We start from the raw sequence: 22,891 nt of genomic DNA on the forward strand, positions 1-22,891 counted from the left end.
CTACAATAGGCAAGGCACAGTACCAGCTGCTGTGGGTTACAAAGACAAGAAGGCTAGGCCTCACCCTCGAGAGGCTTACAGTCTAATAGGGAGAGACACACTCACAGGTAACAAAAATACAAGGCAAAATGAGGTGAGCTCTATGGCAGAGGCAAAAACAATGGGAGAACAGCGAGCAGAGATAGATCAGACATATCTCAGCAGATCAGATGTTGGATGCAGGGAGTGACGTTTCAGCCAGGCTCTGGGAGGTGGGTCGGATTCGCACAGGTGAACTGGAAAAAAGAGGACACTAAGGCACAGGCAAGGTATAGAGGTGGGAAAGTGCAATGAATGTTCAGAGAACAGAGATGCCTGCCTTGACCAATACATAGGAGGCCAACAGGATAACAGAGGGACCTAAGCTGGGGAAGCGGTTTCAGGCCAGATGGTGTGATCACTCATAGTAGGATTTCTTTCTTTCTTTCTTTCTTTTTCAAATGAAACAAAGTCTTGATCTACCACCCAGGCTGGAGTGCAATGCCACAATCATAATTCACTGCAGCCTCAACCTCCTGAGATCAAGCGATCCTCCTCTAAGTAGTTGGGACTATAGGCACATGCCACCATGCCCAGCTAATTTTGTGTGCATGAGTATTTTTTGTAGAGACAGGCTCTCACTTTGTTGCACAAGCTGGTCTCGAACTCCTGACCTCAAGCGATCCTCTTACCTTGGCCTCCAAAAGGGCTGAGATTATAGGCTTAAACTACCACACCCAGTTACAGTGAGGAGAATTGACTTCATTCCATTGGTAATGGTGAACCATTGAAGGTTTCTGAGCAGAGGAGTGACATGACTTCATTTCCACAAGTCTGGGCACACTGCTGTTTGTAATACATGATTAGCTTTATTCTTTTTGTTAACCTTACTCTATGGCTTACACCCCATCCTGGTCTCAAAGCAGAAGTGTGAACCTGAGCCCTGTGGCCACACATACTTTCCAGGCTGCACAAAGCAGGAAGCAGTGGCCTTAGCTAGGTAAACTCTGAGCTCATTTAACAGCTTTGCACCTTCTCCACAGAAAAGGAAGTGAGGCTTTCCAGAACGATTTGAGAATAAGAGGCAGGGCACAAGGACGGTACTTAACAAACTTCTGTCACCTAAGCATGGCAAGAATAAGCTGCAGAGAAAATGGGAGTGCAGAAGAAAATGGTGGAGAGATGCAAATGATCTAACTAGCATCATCCAAACTGAACCCTCTCCCAGTATGACTTCTGTAATAACCCACCTCCACCTCCAGCTAGTGGGAAGGGAGATTCCACAGTCTGACTCACTAGATCAGTTGATGGGGTTTCTAAGCACTCTACACATGGAAGGATCTCTGTGCACAGAGGCTCCTAGGATCCTGCTTAACCATCCAGTGACGAAGGAGAATGGTGCCCACCCGCTCCTGGGCCACCCCAGCCCGCGAAGGGATGCGAGGCCACTGCTGTCCAGGTGGACACAGCAATGCTGGTTAGCGAGGGCTCCCCCAGAACCTCCACACCAGCCGAAGTGGGTGCTTGGGTGGAGAGCACAGAAGGGGGTGAAGTCACGGCTGGGTTTCCAAGGAGAAATGCTCCTGGGGTGCTGGCGTGCACCTCCGGGCCTGGCCCACTGGGGCCTCCGGCACCATTGCTGATGGTCCACAGGCACGGGTAGGGGCTGCAGAGACAGAGAAAGAGGGGAAGGGAAAGTTCAATGGCACTCCAAGGAAGGAGTGCTACCTGACAAGCACGTATACAATGCTGAGAAGGGCATGGTTACAAGAGGGCTTCTGGCCATGTCTTTATTTCTAGCTATGACACAGATTGGTCCTGTTTCTGCAGAAAAGCTAAGAGAAGCAGCAAAGTATGGTGGAATAATGATAAGATTAAGTATTCCGGTACTGGCCCGGCCACCAGCGAATTATTTGGTTTTAGACACAGAATTTCATTTATCTGGGCTCCCTTGCAGCCTATGTAAAATTGGCAGGGCAGTAGAAAAAAAGGTATTAAAACTGTATGATTTCTGCATATGATCTCTCCCTGGCCAATGTGGCATAATAACCAGGAAACATCACTGTCAGAAGACTTAAGTTTAAATCCCAGCTCGACCACTTAATTAGCTCTGTGGCCTTGGCTAGATTATTTAATATCTCTGAGTGTCAATTTCTCATCTTCAAGATGTGGATTCATAATTTTACCTACCTTACAGAGATTGCTACAAGGATTAAATAAGAGGAGTATATGGTCCTTAGCATGTAGTACTCAGTAAATGGTGGTTGTTATCATTAATTCTTCCATTCCTGGTCTCCGCCTGTGAGCTCTGGTGCCTGGCTGAAAGGCTGGGAGCTACAACATTTTCTTTGCCTTCTCTAGTTCTGTAGCACTGGTTCACACACTTGGTTGCACATTCGGCACATTGGAATCACCAGGGGGGTTTTTTAAGTAATTGGTGCCTGGATCCCACTCTCATCCTACTCCCCTGCCCCAGAGATTCTGATTGAACTGATCTGGCATGCAGCCTGAGTACAAGGATTTTTTTAAGTTTCCCAGGTGATTGTAATGTACAGCCAAGCTTGCACCTTAATATAGATGCAGTTGGAACAGGTGCAATGAACCCAATGTTTTCGGCCTGTAGTCATCACTCTGTTTCTTACATTTTAGAGTTTCTGCATTGCCCAACACTGTATTGCTTGATAATATGCTTATTATCCAACAGCAATATTGAATACATTTGTTTTGTTTTGTTTCTAACAAAATATTTATGGAGTCAGGAATGAGTTAAACACACCAACAGGGAAACCAGAGTTGGCAATGCCATCCTTCACCTGGTGCCATTTTTCAATGCTACAGGCCTCTTTGGACCATATGAAACCTTCAGCAGCCCATCCTCTGAGCTCTCTCTGAGCTAGCTCAGCTTATGGGGATTCTGGCCCCAATCTTCAGAAGATGCTTTTCTACATTATCTCTTACAGACCCTTTCTGATGCCTCCTGGGCCAGTGGGAGAACCATGGGCTCTGAGAGGTACTGCTTACTGCAGAACCTTCAGGAAGTTTTTAAGGCCTCTGAGCTTCAGTTTCTTCATCAGCAAAATAGGAATTTTAATACCTGCCTTATAGTTGTCTTTGAGTACTACAGATGACTTATATATGGATGACTTATACATATGTAAGTATCTAGTATACAACTTGGCACATGATTGTTTAATATCTTCAGGGAACCTCATCTTCACTCTCTTTCTCACTTCCTACCACAGCCCAAATCGTTTTTCCCTCAGATCCTCTAGATCAGTATCAAATGCAAATGATCCTCTAGATCAGCATCAAAATGCAAACCATAAATGCCAACTACATATGTAAGTTTAAATTTTCTAGTAGCCACATTTAGAAAAAAATTAATTTATTATTAATATTTTATTTAACAAAAATATTCAAAATATTATTTCAACATGCATTTGATGTAAATATATATATTTATTATATATGTATATATTTACATCATAATATTTACATAATAACATCTATATTTACATATACTGTTATATTTTTATATATTTATATATTTTAATATATATTTTATAGATATTAAAATATATATTTATACAAATTATAAATATATATTAAAATATATATTATCTATTTTATATATAAGTCTATATTATATTTAAAAATATAAAAATATATGTAATATAGTAGTATATATATTTTATATATATATTTTTTGTATATATATTTTTTATATATATATATATATAAAACTGGGATTTTTATTCTTTGTTTCACACTAAATCTTCAAACTCCTATGTGAGTATTACACTCAACTTGGACTAGCTGCATTTCAAGTGTTTGACAACTACAGGTGGCTGGTGGCTGCTGCACTGGACAGCACAGCTCTACACCCTTGTGGGCCACAGCAATATCAGCAACACCCAGGAACTTGGTAGAAATGCAGAATCTCAGGCCCCCACCCAAACCTACCAATCAGATTCTGCATTTTAACAACAACCCCCGGTGATTCTAAGCCACCACATTCTCCTAACTTTTCGTAACTTTTTCTAGACTTACAAATCACAAGTCATCTGATGTCTTCCCAAGTCCCATCCTTTTTTTTTTTTTGGAGGCAGAGTTTCGCTCTTGTTGCCCAGGCTGGAGTGCAGTGCCTCAGTTCACTGCAATCTCCGCCTCCTGAGTTCAAGTGATTCTCCTGCCTCAGCTTCCCAAGTAGCTGGGATTACAGGCATGCACCACCACGCCTGGCTAATTTTTGTATTTTTAGTAGAGATGGGGTTTCACCATGTTGGCCAGGCTGGTTTCAAACTCCTGACTTGAGGGGATCTACCTGCCTCGGCCTCCCAAAGTGCTGAGATTACAAGTGTTAGCCACCGCACCCAGCCAAGCCTCATCTTTTAATTTTGAATCCACTTTGGACCTTCTCAAAATTCTGCATAACCATATTGAACATAATAGCTGACATTTACACAGAATGTTACTGCTTACAAAGCAGTGCTAAAGTAAACCCCCAAGACGACCAATGAGCGAGTTGATGGTGTTGGTCTTACCTGGGCCCTGGATTGATTGGTCCATTGGTGTGGGGTACAGACAGGATGCTGGCGTGGGGTGTGGAGGATAAGGAAGTCCAGCTGTCAGGTCCCGAGAAAACTTGCAGATTATTGCTTGAGCTTTCTATCAAATTCACTTGGGGAAATAACAACAGTTGAATTGATAGCAAATGTAGAAGACATAAAGATGGTGACCAGTGACATTATCCTAGGGAAAATATAACCATGGCTTGCACTACAGGCACCAACAGTTTGTTAGTTCTTTCTCAGGGAAATAGAAAATAAAAAGGAACGTGGGTTTCCTCAATGTCAACCATATGCCAGGTGTCATTCATAGTTTAATCTTCACACCAGTGACTCCTTAACTCCATCTTATAGATACGCCTCAGGGTGGTAGAATGATTTGCCCTGGGTAACACCGATCTGTCTAACTCATTTCACCACAGTCACTCTCTTTTAAGAAGGGACCATACCAGCCTCCCCTCAAGCTAAGCCTAAGGGCCACCAGTGCCCCAGATGAGATTTCTGAGGTCCAGGAACTTATTCTTCTCAGCCATCCCTGAGTAGGTTTAAATATCTCAAGCACAGTGCCTTTTGGCCAGGCATGGTGCTCACACCTGTAATCCTGGCACTTTGGGAGTCCAAGGCAGGGGAATCCCTTGAGCCCAGGAATTTGAGACCTTTCTGGGCAACACAGAGAGACACCATCTCTACAATTAAAAAAAAAAAATTAAGAAAAAAACATACCTTTTTACAAAAAGAAGAAGATAGTATGATCTCACTTATATGTGGACTCTAAGAAAGTTGAATACATAGAAGCTGAGAGTGCAACAGTGGTTACCAGGGGTGGGAAGCTGGGGAAATGAGATATTGGTCAAAGGATACAAAGTTGCACTTGTGTAGGATGAATAAGTCTAGAGATCTAACTTACAATCTGAAGACTATAGTTAATAATATTGTACTGTGTACTGGAAATTTGCTAAGAGAATAGATTTCAGGTGCTCTCATCATGAAAAAAAGTAACTATGTGAGGAGATGGACATGTTAATTTGCTTGACAGCAGTAATCACTTCACTATGCATATGTATATCAAAACATCATGTTGCACACCTTGAATATATACAGTTTTTATGGGGGTGGGGGAAGAATGTCTTCCATTTCTTTGAATCTCTATTTGCATAAATAGTATACAAATAAGAGAGAGGAAGAAGGCAGAGGGAGGGAGGAAGGAAGGGAAAAGGGGGAGAAGGGAGAGAGAGAAGAAGATTCCAACGTCTATCTCTGGTGCTATGGTTTGAATGTGTCCCCCAAGGTTCATGTGTTGGGAACTTAATTCCCAATGCAAGAGTGTTGAGAGGTGGGGTCTTTAAGAGTTGACTAGGCCATGGGGGCTCTACCCTCAGGAATAGGCTAATGTCAGTATTGCAGGAATGGGTTTCTGATAAAAGGATGGGTTTAGCCTCCTGCCCTCTCCCCCTCTTTCCCCCACCATCCATGTGATGCCTTTCGCAATGTTATGATACAGCCAAAAAACCCTTACCATATGCTGGCACCTTAATCTTAAACTCCCCAGCCTCCAGGACTATGAGAAAATAAAGGTCTATTGCTTATAAATTACCCAATCTCAAGTATTTTGTTAGAGTGCCACAAAGGGGACTAAGACACCTGGCCATGTCTCTTCTTTTTACGATCTGGCACTTCCAAGCTCTCCAGCCCTAACTCTTAACATCTTCCATCTGTCCCCACTCCCCCTGCACTCTGCTCCAAAGCTGTTCCCAGACAACCTAGGGTCTTTCCCCTTTCTGTATCTTTGCTCAGCCCACTCTCTCTACCTGGAATGCCCTGCACCTCTGCCTTTGGCACATGTCATCCTCCACCTTTTACCCCTGCCCACTCCCACTCTGTCCTTTTCTATTCATCTTTCAAGGCTCCATTTAAATGCTAACCCCTCTGGGCAGCCTTTGCTCCTCCACCAGGCATATCTAGCTGCTCTTTTTCCTTCATTCCCATGGCACCCTGACTTATGTGTTTTATAGACTGTTTCTCAAATTCTAGAGCGCTTATGAATCCCCTGGTGATCTTGTTAAAATGCAGACCCTGACTCAGGAGTAGAGCCTGAAAGTCTACATTTCTAACAAGTTCCCAGGTGATGCTTCTGCATTATATTAGGATCCATTATTTACGTATTTGTGTAACCCCGAGCTCCTCCAGGGAAGAAGCTATATCTTTTTTTTTTTTTTTTTTTGAGACGGCGTCTTGCTCTTGTTGCCCAGGCTAGAGTGCAGTGGCACAATCTTGGCTCACTGCAGCCTCTGCCTCCCAGATTCAAGCAATTCTCCTGCCTCAGCCTCCCAAGTAGCTGGGATTACAGGCGCCAACCACCACACCTGGCTAGTTTTTGTATTTTTAGTAGAGACGGGGTTTCGCCATGTTGGCCAGGCTACTCTCGAACTCCTGATCTTGTGATCCACCCGCCTCAGCCTCCCAAAGTGCTGGGATTACAGGCGTGAGCCACCGCTCCCGGCCCTGAAACTATGTCTTAATCACTTTCCTATCCCACTGCCTAGAAGAACATGGTACACAGTAGGTGCTCAGAAGATGTGATTTGATGCTGACCGCAGGAAAGAATGAGGAAGTAGAGTGAGCCACTGCTCAGTTTCTGCTATTGGTAAGCTACATAATCTCCCCACCTGGCAGCAACTGTTGAGGTTGCCAAGAATAGCAGGCTAAGGGACACAGGGACAGGTAGCTGGTGACCAGGAGGACCCTCTACAAATGCAGAGCTCAGGGTGTCACTGAGGAAGGAAGGAAGCTGGAATCCAAATACTCTCCACTGTCTCCCATGCCATGAACTTTACTTGTTTTATTATCAATCTCTTCATATTAGTATAGAATCTCCGTAAGGGCAGGGCATTTGTCCATTTCATTCCTGTGCTTGAAACAGAGCCTGGCATATAGTCGATCCTCAATAAATATTTGTTGCATCAATAATTTAATGAAAAAGTAACCATTGTTTTCATTTCTCCCTTCTTGCTACAAATCTAATAATCAGGCAAGGTCTGGGCCTACATAAGGCAAAGGTGGAAAAGGCAATAGTCAATGAGAAAAAAGCACACAAACAATACTGCTAACTTAAAAAAAACAGTCAGACAGCAAAAATTATTTTAAAATATTAAGGTTGGGTTCGCATGTCTCCAACTGAATCAGACTAAGGCCTGAACATATAGGGATCCAGCTTCCCAGAGACCTTCCTAATAATTCCCTAATGCTAGACCCAGTATTCCATGAACTGAGCCATGAATGCAACTATAGAAAAGAGCCATGTGAAGGTGATGAGCTGAGTGTTTCAGACCCACACAACTTGACATGGCTTTGAGAGATCTGCCTGAACTGCTCAGAATATCAGTGTCCTGGCCTTTCACGCTGATTAGAAACCAGGAGACTGGGGGTTTTATGAAATAATTTTTTTAAAAAAACTAAGATTGTTATACCTAGTTAATCAAATATTTGTACATAAAATAACAATAAAATAAAACACAAAAACAATAATATCATAGATGTATATTAGATGACAGGGGTTCCATCTTTAGCTACTCCTTTTCCTAGCTGTTTATCCGTTTCTCCTGACTGCCCCCACCCCAGCCCATACCCCAAGGGTTTAATTAGCAGAGTCACAGACCTGAGGGAGAATGGTTTCTGTGCATGTATGCAGAAGGGTAGGGAGCCTGCCGGTGTCCTCGGAGACCCGAATAGTGCTCACAGCCATGGTGGGTGTGGGGAGCAGGCAGGGGCAGAGGAGCGGCATACTGGTAATTGGAGTTTCCTGCTGTGCACACTCCGTCTGGATTGGAAAAGATCCAGCCTCCCACTAAAATAGACAAGAGAAATACACCAAGACTGAGTCTGTGAACTCCCACACCAAAAATCAGGTGACCAGCTACTTTACACAGCTACAATTCTTGTAAATGACACTGATGCCAGCCTGTGTGATGGTGCCAGCCTGTGTGGTGGTACCATCCCCTAGCTGCCACTGCCCTTGCCCATGAGCAGCTAACTTGGCTTCTCTGGAAATGCATGACCAGTCCTGAAACTGCCTTTGCAAAAATTGTATCAGTGAGAAAATTTTGGCAGTTGAAGAGATCTGATCTACCCAATCTCCCTCTTGCCTTTAGCCTTCAAGCTGCCAAGCTAGCTTTGGGAGACATTTAGCTTATAGTTTAAATAATAGTAATCCTTCTCTAAAACTCAACTGCCTTTGTAAAGCTAATGAAAGACTACCAGGCTAGGAGCATAGAGGAGCCTGAATTCTGCTAAGATGTAGACACAAATGATTGCCAGCCATTATTCCAGACTTTACAAGATACGCAACTTTCCCAATTACTCCTGCAGATAACATCACTATTGTGGAACCTAAGATAGGCCTTTAGAGATATCTTTTCAGGTTTTTGGCGTATCTGACACCAGTGGCTCCACCTGGACCCACCAACCCCACCTGTGGCCCCACCCAGAAGTGACTCAGCACCAGAGGACAGCTTCAATTCCCTGTGATTTCATCTCTGATCCAACCAATCAGCAGCAAGCACCTATTGTCTAGCTACCCCCACTTCTTCCCTGAAATTGCCTCTGAAAAAGGTAACCTAACCTACAAGTTTTTGAAGAGATTGATTTGAGTAAGAGCTCTGTCCCCAAAATGGCATGGCCAGATTCATGTCTATTAAACTCTTTCTTTATTGCAACGCTGTGGTCTTTGTGTCAGAGGTGTTTGAACCAGAGTGACTCCATCTTGAATAGGGGCCGGGTAAAGTGAGGCTGAGACCTACTGGGCTGCATTCCCAGGTGGTTAGGAATTCTTAGTCACAGGATAAGATAGGAGGTGAGCACAACATACAACAAAGGCCTTGCTGATAAAACAGGATGCGGTAAATAAGCCGGCCAAAACCCACCAAAACCAAGATGGCAATGAAAGTGACCTCTGGTTATCCTCACTGCTAGTTATATGCGAATCATAATGCATTAGAATGCTAAAAGACACTTCAACAAGCACCATGATAGTTTACAAATGCCATGGCAATGTCAGGAAGTTACCCTATGTGGTCTAAAAAGGGGAGAACTCAACCCTCAGCTGTGGAAATTGCCCACCCCTTTCCTGAAAATCTCATGAATAATCCACCCCCTGTATAGCATATAATCAAGAAATAACTATAAGTATACTCAGTTGAGCAGCCCATGCCTCTGTTCTGCCTATGAAGTAGCCATTCTTTTATTCCTTTACTTTCTAAATAAACTTGCTTTCACTTTACTCTGTGGACTCGCCCCAAATTCTTTCTTGCATGAGGTCCAAGAACCCTTTGTTGGGGTCTGGATCAGGACCCCTTCTCAGTAACATCTTTTTGTGCAACCAGCAGGAAGATCCTATCAGGTGGTTACAGTCCTATCAAAGGACTCTATCAAAGGGTGGAAAACCTCTAAAGCAACACTGGAATACACCAATATGAAATACGATGAGTTCATGTCCTTTGTAGGGACATGGATGAAGCTGGAAACCATCATTCTCAGCAAACTATCGCAAGGACAAAAAACCAAACACCGCATGTTCTCACTCATAGGTGGGAATTGAACAATGAGAGCACATGGACACAGGAAGGGGAACATCACACACCAGGACCTGTCGCGGGGTAGGGGGAGCGGGGAGGGATAGCATTAGGAGATATATCTAATGTAAATGACGAGTTAATGGGTACAGCACACCAACATGGCACATGTATACATATGTAACAAACCTGCACGTTGTGAACATGTACCCTAGAACTTAAAGTATAACAAAAATAAATAAATAAATAAATAAAAAGAAATACGATCTGAATGCAGAAGTTAATAGAAATGCAAAGTTAAGGTGCTTCAGGATTAATTAAAATAAAAGTCAGTCTAGGAGGCATTACACGTATATGTAACTCATGGACCTTCAGCTACCAGGGAAGGTAGGGAATGATTAATGTGGTTACGCAGGAAGAGTGAAAGCCTCTCTATTTCTGCCGAGTGTGAAGGTGCCTTCAGTTCTCACTCTAAGCAAGAGATATCATGATGCCTTCCAACCCCACCCCACAAAGAGAATTCTGACAGCACAGAAAGGGAGAGCTGGCCTAGCACACCTTGACAGCAAGCATTTTGGGTTTTTTTTTTTTGGTTTTTGGTTTTTTTTCCTTTTTTCTTCTTTTTCATTCCACTTATTTACTGGCAGGCAGCAAGCATTTTGCAGAATATTTTGGACGACTGCAAAATGTTTTGTAGAAAGATTCTGAACAGAAGACTATTTCGAGTGAGTTTATGGGCAAAGACTGAGACTTAGTACTGCAGGCCCCAAAACAAGAAGCTTGTTCTCCCGCTGACCATGCCTCAGCTAAGGGATCAGTGGATGGGGATTCAGATAGGAACAGAGCTGTTCCTTAAGAACATTGGCTAAGGATTGTCACCTGGGCTTCGGCAATGAGGAAATGGAGCTTGATATTAGAACCCGCTGCCTTTGCTTAATACTTTTTAAGTACAAGTAAGCAAATTGTACAAAGTTCATATTACAATCATTCCCAACAAATCCTTTTGTCATCTTCATTTTCCCAGAGTTGCACAAACTTATGGCCCTAGGGGTCCCTATCTGACTAACAGAATCAAGATTCATGCACCCAGCCGGCAAAACCAGGCAAGTGGCCCCTCAGAACCAGACTTTGCCACATATAATGTACACACCTCAAGAAGTTTGCTGAGAAGATTGCAACACATGAACTTTGAACTCCTATGGTTCTGCACATGACCCTAACCTAGAAAACGAGGTTTTTATTCCAGTTCATTCCACCTAAAGGAAAAAACTGAGGGGGAAATGATAAAAGAAAAATAGCTCAGAACAGTCTGAGTTATGTGAGGCATGCAAAATTTATCAGGCCCAGAGGGATGTGAGTGTGAGGAGCAGCTTCAGTCAAGGGCACCCCCTGCACCCATGCCCGGGGGCAATTCTTTAAAGGCATTTTTGTTCCTGACTAGCTGCCTCACCCATTATCTTCACGTTCCTGGAATGTGTGATACAAAGAACGATATATAACCAATCAATAGCTCATGTTACAGTAAACAGTTTATGAATCGCCTCTTCTTTTTCCCTTTAAAAATCCACTTGTAACTGCTGCTAACCCAAGTATATATTCAGGGGAACTTGAATCTGTGCTCCCAAGTTGTAGTCCTCAAACTTGACCCAAATAAACTTTCTACTTATATTAATGTTGCCTCAGTTTTTTCATTTAGGTTGACAGTCATTTTTAAAGAGTGTTTTTTGGCCGGGGGCAATGGCTCATGCCTGTAATCCCAGTACTTTGGGAGGTCGAGGCAGGCGGATCACAAGGTCAAGAGTTCAAGACCAGCCTGGCCTATATGGTGAAACCCCATCTCTACCAAAAATACAAAAATTAGCCGGGCATGGTGGTGCATGCCTGTGGGCCCAGCTGCTCGAGAGGCTGAGGGAGAGGAGTCACTTGAACCCAGGAGGCGGAGGTTGCAGTGAGCCAAGACTGGGCCATTGCACTCCAGCCTGGGCAACAGAGCGAGACTCCGTCTCAAAAAAAAAAGAGTGCTTTTCTGAGAGCTGCTTCTCTTTATGCGGCTATACTCCCAGGTCTGTTATGGAAGGTGCAGTCAGATTGAAGGGAAGGAAGAAGTAAAGAACTCTGCAGCTGGCAAACTGCATAAGGGATCTTTGCAAGCCAATATAATCCAAATTAAAGAGGGTTTCAGACATCAGGGTTAACTTTCCTACTCTGATGTCACTGATCGTGGGTTGCATTGCAGCTGCAGAGGATTCCCTCCACCATCCTGGGACATGGACAAGGTAACACCCTGATGGGAACATCCAACACTACCTGCAGAATCCCAGCTATATTACTCCACCTCTTCCTACAGCCTTCCAGCCCACAAATAAAGACTCTTCCCCATGGAGGCTACAGCCTGCATGACACATTGCTATGGGGACCAACTCCAAAATTAGCAAACACTAAGAACAGGAGAACTCCAAAACAGAGAGACCAGAGTGGCAAACATAACGTTAGGAGGCAAGCCGAGAACACACTGTTGAGGGCTCAGAGCCTTACTGACACGAAAACCAGAGTCTAAGAAATTCATCATTTTCATTCTTATCTCCTGCCTAAGATTTTTTTAAGTCTCTTAAGCCTAGGACCATTGGCTCTCTCTCTGGAATTCTGGAAAGGGCACAAATTTGTCCTTAATAGAATAAACCGTGTGTTGGGTTTTGATTTGGAAGTCCTTAAGCAGTCCTGACATGCGAAGAGTCTGAGTGTGGAAGGAGCTGGCTCCAGGTACAGCCCCACGCACCTCCCGCCTCATGTACACCCAACTCACAGTGAGAATAGGTCACATGCTGGCTCTCAGAGATAGCCTCCGGTACGTCTCTTAGGTGATTTCTGAAAGAGTAAAGAAAATACACCATGGCTGTCCAACTTTTTATGTATGTCCACTATAAAGCATACCCAAAATTCTCCTTGAAGAGCAATCAATTTCTTAGAATAAGAAAACCAAACACCTTTTTCCTAAGCTCCTGTCCTTCCCCATTCTCCTTCCTTCGGGGTGCTGTCTCTACTTGTGCAATTGCTCTTGGAGTTGCAGTTTTACTGTTTACCCCTCTTTACCACATTTACAGCTATCCCTGTTTATTTTTATCTGAATAATTTGGGGATATTGCTCCTGACTGACAAGATTCAAGCAATAATAACAGCACAATTCCAGGGCACAATTACATATGTGATATGCTAGATCCACCAATGACCCTGTGAGGGAAATATTAACATATTTTTCTAAATTTGTAGATTAGAAAAGTGGATCTCGACGAGGTAAACTGACTTATGCAAGAACAAACAGCCAGTAAATTACAGAGCAAGGATTCAGTCAGGACCTCTTACTCAAAGTCCTAAATTCTTTGTATTATACCATGCTACTGTCACTTTGAATCTAGATGCTGTCATCTCACATATCAGTTTATCCTTTAGGCCTTTTATTAACTGAAAACGTTATAAGTGTGCCTTGTATATCATCATAATTTATTCCAATATTGGAGCTAGGCACAGTAGCTCACTCCTGCAATCTCAGCAACTAAGGAGGCGGAGGCAGGAGGATCACTTGAGGCCAGGAGTTTGAGACTGTCTGGGCAACATACTGAGACCCCCTGTCTCTTTAAAAAAAACACATAGCCAGGCATGGTGGCACATGCCTCTAGTCCCCACTACTTGGGAGGCTGAAGCAGGAGGATAGCTTGAGCCCAGGAATTTAAGGCTGCAATGAGCTATATCACACCACTGTACTCCAGCCTGCGTGATAGAGCAAGACCCCATCTCTAAAATAATAATAATAACATATTCAAATATTGGACAGGACAGGGTCATGTGATGCATCATTATGAACATCTGTCCATTAATCTAGAGCCTTATCAGAGCCTTTAAGGTGAACAGGAAAGATTAGACAGTTATAAAAACTATTTAAAAGATTTGAAACTCAAGCAATAAAATCTGAACATTAAAAAGATAATCATATTATACTGTAGGCTTTGTCAATTAAAAAGTCAGTGATAAGCACCATCATCTTCTTTTTCCTGGGATGAAAAAGACATAGAGGCTGGGCACGGTGGCTCAAGCCTGTCATCTCAGCAATTTGGGAGGCCAAGGCGGGTGGATGACCTGAGGTCAGGAGTTCAAGACCTGCCTGGCCAACATGGCAAAACCCTGTCTCCACTAAAAATAAAACATAAAAAATTAGCTGGGCATGGTGGTGGCCACCTGTAATCCCAGCTACTAGGGAGGCTGAGACATGAGAATCACTTGCACCCAGGAAGCAGAAGTTGCAGTGAGCCAAGATAGTGCCACTCCAGCCTGACTCTGTCTCAAAAAAAAAAAGAAAGAAAGAAGGAAGGAAGAATGAAAGAAAGAGAGAGAGAGAGAGAGAAAGAAAGAAAGAAAGAAAGAAAGAAAGAAAGAAAGAAAGAAAGAAAAGAAAGAAAGAAAAAGAAAGAAAGAAAGAGGGAAAGGAAGGAAGGGAGGGAGGAGAGGAGAGGAGGGGACAGGATGGAGGGAAGGGAAGGGAAGGGAATGGAAGTGAAGGGAAGGGAAGGGAAGAAGGAAAGCTAGGAAGGAAAGGAAGAAAGAAAAAGAAGGAAGGAAGGAAAAGAAGGAAAGGGAAAGAAGGGAAAGAAAGAAAGAAAGGAAAAAAGAGAGAAAGGAAGGAAGAAAGAAAAGATATAGAGATGGCAGGTCGCTGCCCCAAAGTAGCAGAATCATCACTCATACCCCCAGAAGTCTCCGACTTCTTTTCTCAGCAGAGGAAATGTGAACCTGTCTCCATTTTTCACTTTTCCTAGGCTAAATGTAGTTTTAAAAAAGCAATTTATTAATGCCATGCTACTCAGAAGTAATTAGGAAAAAGGCAGAGTGAATTATTATAAATCTAAATCATTTAATTTTTTTAATGTGATTGTGCTACTTTCAAGAATTCATAGTAAAACAGGTCTTTAAAAAAATTGTTAGTTAACAGTTCTCCTGGATCCCTATTATAAGGAATAAATAATTATGATTTGAATTTTCTAGATGTTGTTGAATATTGAATTGAATATTGAAAGCCTATTCCTTTTTTTTCTGAGACAGAGTCTCGCTCTGTCGCCAGGCTGGAATGCAGTGGCACCATCTCGGCTCACTGCAAGCTCCGCCTCCTGGGTTCACGCCATTCTCCTGCCTCAGCCTCCCGAGTAGCTGGGACTACAGGCGCCCGCCACCACACCCGGCTAATTTTTTGCATTTTTAGTAGAGACGGGGTTTCACCATGTTAGCCAGGATGGTCTCGATCTCCTGACCTCGTAATCTGCCCGCCTCGGCCTCCCAAAGTGCTGGGATTACAGGCATGAGCCACCGCACATGGCCGAAAGCCTATTTCTATAAAAGGTAATGAAAGTGCTACTAGTCTAGTTCCTTTCAAGATAATCATAAATTCCACATTTGTATTTGCATAAATCATTCATTAGAAGATTTCACTAAAATTTCTTTACTTACCTTTCCTTGGCATCCAAGAAGGCTTTGGCAAAAGGATTGTACTTGATTTTGAGAGCTGTTATCTTGCATTTACAAAGACAAGAAGTGTTAGTAAAGGTAGGATACACATGGGCAAACAGAACCCTTTGTCTTCTGTAAAACCAGTTTAATTCCCTCTCTTTTCCTTCCCTTTCCTACTAGGCACGATGGCTTATGCCTGTAATCCCAGCACTCTGAGAGGCAAAGGCCCTTTCCATCTTTGCTTACTCCAGCACTTAATCACCATTGCGCTGTCTCTGGCAAAGGACATTTTATCATTGCATGTGGTGAAAATGCTAATGCCATGTAAAGTGAGAAAAGAAAGGGCAAAACACTGGAAATGAGCAAAGCCCTGATGTGCGAAGCCTACCATTCATTTTTTTACTCATGTATTTATTTTTTTCAACAATCCTTGATCCCCTACTACATGTGATTTACTTTTCTAGTCACTTGGTACACAGTGGAGAGCAGCACAGGTGTGATCCTGCCCCTCTGGAAGGGTGCCATCTAGCATCGAGTCCCTCATTCATAAATAATCACTTACACATGGGGCCATGTCAATGCAAAAAGCAAGCTATCACTGCCATTCACTGTCACTCTCTTTATCTGCCTTAGCCTGAGCCTGCTTCATTTCTCATTAGAGACATCTGACGTATAGATAGATAGTGATCGTGATAGAGATAAAACAGATAGAGACAAAGAAATATTTATTTTTCATCTCTCCCCACTGGGATGTAAGTGCCTTGAAGACAGGGTATTCATCTGTTTTATTTATTGCAGTATTTCCAGCATCTAGAACAATATCCAGCATGTAGTAATGCCCAGCAAATATTTGTTGAGTAAATAAATATTTACAGAATATATATATATACACACACACATATATATATTTTTTGAGACGGGAGTCTTGCTCCCAGGCTGGAGTGCAGTAGCTCAATCTTGGCTCACTTCAACTTCTGCCACCTGGGTTCAAGTGATTTTCCTGCCTCAGCCCCCCAAAGTGCTGGGATTACAGGCATGAGCCACCACACCCAGCTCACAGAATATTTATGTCAGCAAGGATCTGAGACTTGATGGAAGAAGGAAAGCAAAATAAGACCCAGATATGGTTTGGCTATGTCCCCACCCAAATTTCATCTTGAATTGTAGCTCCCATAATTCCCACGTGTTGTGGGACGGTCCCGGTGGGAGATAACTGAATCATGAGGGCAGTTTCCCCCATACTGTTCTCATGGTAGTGAATAAGTCTCACGAGATCTGATGGTTTTATAAGGGGTTTCCCCTTTCTCTTGGCTCTCATTCCCTTTGCCTGTCACCATGTAAGATGTGTCTTTTGCCTTCCACCATGATTGTGAGGCCTCCCCAGCCATGTGGAACTGTGAGTCCATTAAACTTCTTTTTCTTTATAAATTACCCAGTCTCAGGTATGTCTTTATTAGCAGCGTGAAAATGGGCTAATACAGAGCCCAACTCCTTCTGGCTCAGAACTTGTGAGAAGAAATCAGGAGAAAGAGGAAAAAGAGGTGTGGGGTCAGATAGGTGCAACCTGGTCTTTCTCTTGGCTTAAACCTGGAGAGGTAGAAAAGCATACAAGAAGCTAGCAGGGGGTGCAAAGGAAACACCGGCCTCCTTCACCCACCCCCACGCCCACTCGCCACTCGGGGTGCATCTGCATGGACTTGGCAGGGAAGCTTTGTTGGCAGAGGGAGGCACTGGGGCTAGGCTTTCCAGAGCTTGATTGCCATGGAGCATGTTCAAGACCCAGGATTAGCGAGTCAGGCTGGGAGATTGCTGGATGGGTCAAAAACGACCAGTCAGGTGGTTCAAAAAGAACTGTCCAGCACCTGCAGCCAGGAAAAGCTTCTGAGGGTTTACCAAGTCAGCAGCCAAATGACAAGTTCCGCACACCACCAACTAAACCAACAGCACACCAGTGGGCAGGGGCCTTGCCTGGAGACCAGAGGAGGTTAGGACATGGTCTCCAATTCCACATGCACCCCCCACCACCCCGTTTCCCAGAGTTACAAAGGCCATACCTCCCCTCATAGACCCAGATTCCAGCCCAGGGAGAAAAGCTGGGAGAGAGGGCTATCTGCAAAATGGAATTACTTTATCATCGAAAGACTGGCCACCAGCTGAGGGACTGTTTACATTATTAGCTAGTTCATTTCTGTTTCCATTGACCGGCTGCAGGGGCTCCGCCAAGAGGCCAGTTTACTTATAGAAATGACATTTTCTCTGCACATCTGTGATGTGAGTTAAATCTGCAACTTCATTTCACCTGTAGGCACTAAGACAGTAGCTTCCAAACCTGGATGATCAATAGAATCCTCTGGGGAGACTTTTAAATCTACAGAATCTGAGCATCATCCTTGGAGATTCTGACTCAGTTGGCTGAGTGGCAGCCCAAAATCTGTCTTTAAAGCTTCCGAATAAATATAGATGGAAGCAACAACAAGATCTTTTTTTTTTTTTTTCTGAGGCCGAGTCTTGCTCTCTCACCCAGGATGGAGTGCAGTGGCGCAATCTCGGCTCACTGCAACCTCCGCCTCCCAGGTTCAAGCAATTCTCCCGCCTCAGCCTCCCGAGTAGCTGGGATTACAGGCACCCGCCACTGCACCCAGCTAATTTTTGTATATTTAGTGGAGACAGGGTTTCACCAGGTTGGCCAGGCTGGTCTGGAACTCCTGACCTCATGATCTGCCCACCTTGGCCTCCCAAAGTGCTGGAATTACAGACGTGAGCCACCACGCCCGGCCAAGATCTTATTTTTTTTAACCTATTAGAGTGTCAAAGATGACAAAGATTGATAATAGTGTTGATCATGGTGTGGGGGCTACAAATAGAGATGCCATTTTGGGGGAAGCAATTTGGCCATGTCTATCCATTTCTAGGTGTTCACCCACGCAAGCAAATGACAGATGCACCACGATATTCATTGCAGCATTATCTATAATAGAAAATAAAGGGCCGGGCACGGTGGTTCACACCTGTAATCCCAACACTTTGGGAAGCCGAGCTGGATGGATCACCTGAGGTCAGGAGTTCGAGACCTGCCTGGCCAACATAGTGAAACCCTGTCTCTACTAAAAATACAAAAATTACCCAGGAGTGGTGGTGCATGCCTGTAGTCCCAGCTACTTGGGAGGCTGAGGCAGGAGAATCACTTGAATCTCAGAGGCAGAGGTTGCAGTGAGCTGAGATCACACCACTGCACTCCAGCCTGGGTGACAGAGCGAGACTCTGTCTCAAAAAAAAACAAAAAAAAATTAGCCAGGCGTGGTGGCAGGTGCCTGTAATCCTAGCTACTCGGAAGGCTGAGGCAGGAGAATCGCTTGAACCCAGGAGGCAGAGGTTGCAGTGAGCCGAGATCACACCATTGCACTCCAGCCTGCGCAACAAGAGTGAACCTCCGTCTCAAAAAAAAAAAAAGAAAACAGTTGGAAACAACTTAAATGTCCATTGGTGGGGGGCTGATTACGTGAAATAGTGTATTCATACAATGAAATATTCTGCAGGCACTACAGAAAAGGAGATATACCTAGGTATAATTACATAGAAAGGTAATCATAATACACCCTTAAACTGAGGAAAAAGAAATTTGCAGATTAATAATATATACAACATGAGCCAATTTATGTGAGGAAATCTACATTCACATATATGTTTACATATACATAGAAAATTTGTCAAAAAGACACACTCTAAGTTATTCTTCATCGTGTCCATGGGGAGTGAGTTTCCAAAAGCAGAAGAAACCAGTATAGCTTTACCTTGTAGTCTTCATGTTTACTTTATATACTTCTGTACTGTCAGTTTATTATGTGTTTTTAAATAAATAAATATTGTCTTTAAAAAAATTTTTTAAAGTTTAATCAAAAAGAATTCAACCCTCCCTGGGTTCTTCTGATTATCAGCAGACCATGTGAACGGACCAAAAGCAGCTCACAGACAGGCCAGGCGCTAACCACTCAGCCCTCACAGCCAGGCGGCTCAAGTCACTGGGCAGCAGCAGACTAACTGTGCTGATATTGAACATTAACAAGCAGGAATGATAGCATAATAAAACCCAAGGGAGGGTGCATGTTTGGATCACTTGCTACAGACTTGCTTCTAGAGCAGGAGACCCGACAGCTCCTGCCCAATTGTACCCACTCAAGACACACTCAGCTCTGCACAGGCCAAGGACACACAGGGTCCTGACAACAAAGACTCCAGAGTTTCAACAGAACTCGGGAGTTTCACGACAATGCACAGCTGTGCCTTGTTGGCACCAGGAGAGCACATGCTGGTGAGCCTTTAGCAAACAGCCAAGAGGGAGGGAGAGCAGCTACTCCATTGTTTAACTTCATGTCTGCTGAGTGTATCCAAATCCTGGAAAACCTACCTTTCATCTAAAAGGACCCCCCCTCCCATCCTGCCATGATCTCCCAGGTGACAGTTACACACACACACACACACACACACACACACACACACACACACACACACACACAGACACTCTTACCTCCTCATTCTGATAGGCAGTCACGGCTATGAACTGGGTTTCAGGGAAGGAGCAGTTTGTTACCATTCGATGGGCACTTCCAACACGCACTATGTGAACCTGTGGTTCATATTTATGCAGAGAATTCAACATTATCTGTCGAGGCAGGAGAAGAGAAAGAGGAGAAAAGCAAAGCCGCGTGTATCGCAGGTGATAAAGGAGCCAGCATCTCCAGCTGGTCCCAAGCTCAGCACCACCCCGGTTAGGGACACACATTTCAAATCCTAGGCCACCTGAGCTGCCACCACACCTCTAAGAAACAAATGAAGGGAATTTTCCAGAAGCTCCAGGAAGCATAACACTGAAGCCTTTACAAGGGTGAGGGGTGGGTTGTCAGAGAGGAGTTATTCTTTTTTTTTTTTTTTTTTTTTTTTGAGACGGAGTCTCGCTCTGTCGCCCAGGCTGGAGTGCAGTGGCGCTATCGCAGCTCACTGCAAGCTCCGCCTCCCGGGTTCACGCCATTTTCCTGCCTCAGCCTCCCGAGCAGCTGGGACTACAGGCGCCCGCCACCACGCCCGGCTAATTTTTTGTATTTTTAGTAGAGACGGGGTTTCACCACATTAGCCAGGATGGTCTCGATTTCCTGACCTCGTGATCCGCCCACTTCGGCCTCCCAAAGTGCTGGGATTACAGGCGCCAGCCACCGCGCCCGGCTGAGGAGTTATTCTTAAGAGTGTTCAGTTTTCTGCCAAAATCTTGGCTTCCTTTTTTCCTTCCCCTATTTTCAGCACAACAATGTGGATTTCAATCCATCAAAATATATTGTTTGCCTTTTTTTCATTTGAGGAATCCTAATAACTCAAAATGCTGACAATGGGTGCATTTTCCAAGTGACTAAAGAATAGCGAAATCTGGCATCTGATGGCTACACTCTCTCTGAGTCAAATGAAAGGTGTAATGACAGTCTCCTGCTGTGAAATCTGGTAGGCAGTAACAATTTACTGTTCAATTTCCCGTTTTAATAAGGAACTGGAAGCTTCTGAGTATCACAGACTCCAGTAGTGTTACCTCTGGACACATGAACTCCTATGGCCCCTGCCATCTGAGCACAGAGATCAGAGAAGGGGCACATGGGCACAGGGTGGGAGGCTGAGGGAAAACCAAACAGGCAGGTGGGAAAGAGAAGAATCCAGACCCTTTACTCCCATCTGTGTCTCCAATCCCCAGAAACTGCCTACATTATAGAAAGTAACTAGCAACCTTCTATAGCAGACTAGTATTCACAATCCTAACACAGAAAACAAGAGGACAAAGCCCCAAATGCTTGTTTACTCTAATTGGAGACCTGAAATAAAACCTTCCTTGTTTAAGGAAGGTTTGTTTGGATTTTTTTTTTCTGAAAAACCAAAGCTGATTCAATATTCTATTGATAATTATCATAATGCCCAAGTGGAGGTAGTAATTATTTCATTTAGAAGCAGCTTTTTATGAAGGTATTTGTCTATTGCCAGCATGCCACTTATACTAAAAAAGGGGAGAGGGACTAACAAAACCCTGGTACCCACAAACATCTCCCTCCCAGAGCTGGGTAAAAAGCACAGCACACAAGACGAAACTATGAAAAGGGCCCCGGTGATTAAGTAAACCACTGCTCTCTCACTCTCTTAACATCAGGAAGTCCATTAAAAACTGAAAGCACCAATTAAGAGCTGTTTATTCTTGTTTACATTTGGACTCCCGGGAATAATTGGCTTCTGTGGGAGAAGAGGCTGGTGAGGACACCTCTAATTGCCTAAATGCACCCTTGATATTTCTTGATTGGTGTTGTGGGGAGGCCGGAGCGGGTGGCCAGGCCTGCCCGCCTCATTCATACCTGCCCGCCTCCATTGAGCTTGTTGGTCAGCTTCACTTTGCTGAAGGAGATGGGAGCTTTCATCCAGTGGGCCCCAAAGTTGGGGGAGTCCGGGTGAATGTAGACGCAGCTGTGGCTGGAGACCTCTGGCTTGCCAGCGGGCACCCATTCCCCGTTGACGTACTTCCAGCGGTGACTGTCCGTAGGGACAAAGTCCAGCAGGAGGGAGTACATGGCATTGGGGTCCAACCCTGTGACACTAATCTTTAGGACTGGAAACATCCGTCTAAAAGGAAAGGCAGAAACTTAGCCACAGGAGGGACGTTAGAGGAACTCTCACCTTGTCCAGGGGCCTCTCAATACTGAGACCTTCCACGGAATACCCTGTGAGGAGGCCAAATAAACAGGGCCCAAGTCCACAACCCCAATTCTACTGGAGCTTCTTTTTATAAATGAATTTAATACTAGGGTTTCACTTTAAAACATGCTCCATTTTAAAGTCTGAAAACCACTGATGGAGTCATTTGACACAACATGAACCTGAAGCCCAAGATGTATCAAATGCCACATCCCCACAGAAAGCTTTCCTCAAAGATTTCCCACTGGCACACTGATGCCACTGACCAGCCCTTCCCAACCTCACAAAGAACACTATTTCTGAATAATAGTAATAGCATTTATAGCAAAACATGCCAGCCTGGGCAACATAGTGAGACACCCCCATCTCAAAAAAAAAAAAAGAAATTAGCTGGGCATGGTAATCCCAGTTATTCGGGAGGCTGAGGTGGGAGGATTGCTTGAGCACAGGAGTTAGAGGCTGCAGTGAGCTGTGATGGTGCCACTGCACTCCAGCCTGGGTGACAGAGTGAGACCCTGTCTCAAAAAAACA

At 44.1% G+C, this 22,891-nt stretch overlaps 1 protein-coding gene across 2 annotated transcripts; it reads right to left on the reverse strand.

Moving 5' to 3' along the window:
• TBX19 (T-box transcription factor 19) lies at nt 1-22,288 on the reverse strand. Of its 2 annotated transcripts, XM_063711088.1 has the most exons (8): nt 22,024-22,288; nt 20,172-20,306; nt 15,647-15,708; nt 12,957-13,018; nt 8,242-8,430; nt 4,563-4,698; nt 1,315-1,684; nt 1-275 (listed from the first exon to the last, which is right to left on the reverse strand). In XM_063711088.1, exons 1-7 carry the CDS (start codon nt 22,282-22,284, stop codon nt 1,390-1,392), a joined length of 1,140 nt encoding a protein of 379 aa, XP_063567158.1. In that variant the 5' UTR covers nt 22,285-22,288; the 3' UTR covers nt 1-275; nt 1,315-1,389. The 2 variants fall into 2 exon arrangements, with proteins under 2 accessions (XP_063567158.1, XP_063567159.1); XM_063711089.1 differs by lacking the exon at nt 8,242-8,430 and having other exon boundaries at nt 1-1,160; nt 1,269-1,684; nt 22,024-22,284.
• Between the last annotated feature and the right edge of the window lie 603 nt (nt 22,289-22,891).

The sequence above is a fragment of the Gorilla gorilla genome, chromosome 1 (genome assembly GCF_029281585.2).
Source record: "Gorilla gorilla gorilla isolate KB3781 chromosome 1, NHGRI_mGorGor1-v2.1_pri, whole genome shotgun sequence".
Lineage (NCBI taxonomy): Eukaryota > Metazoa > Chordata > Mammalia > Primates > Hominidae > Gorilla > Gorilla gorilla.

Excerpts from the sequence above, each read along its gene's own strand:
- TBX19 (XM_063711088.1), bottom strand. The coding sequence starts at position 22,284 with ATGTTTCCAGTCCTAAAGATTAGTGTCACAGGGTTGGACCCCAATGCC. Across the intron at positions 20,307-22,023 it reads AGCTCAATGGAGGCGGGCAG|ATAATGTTGAATTCTCTGCA; the intron begins GTATGAATGAGG and ends CTGCCTCGACAG. Across the intron at positions 1,685-4,562 it reads CCAATCAATCCAGGGCCCAG|CCCCTACCCGTGCCTGTGGA; the intron begins GTAAGACCAACA and ends CTGTCTCTGCAG.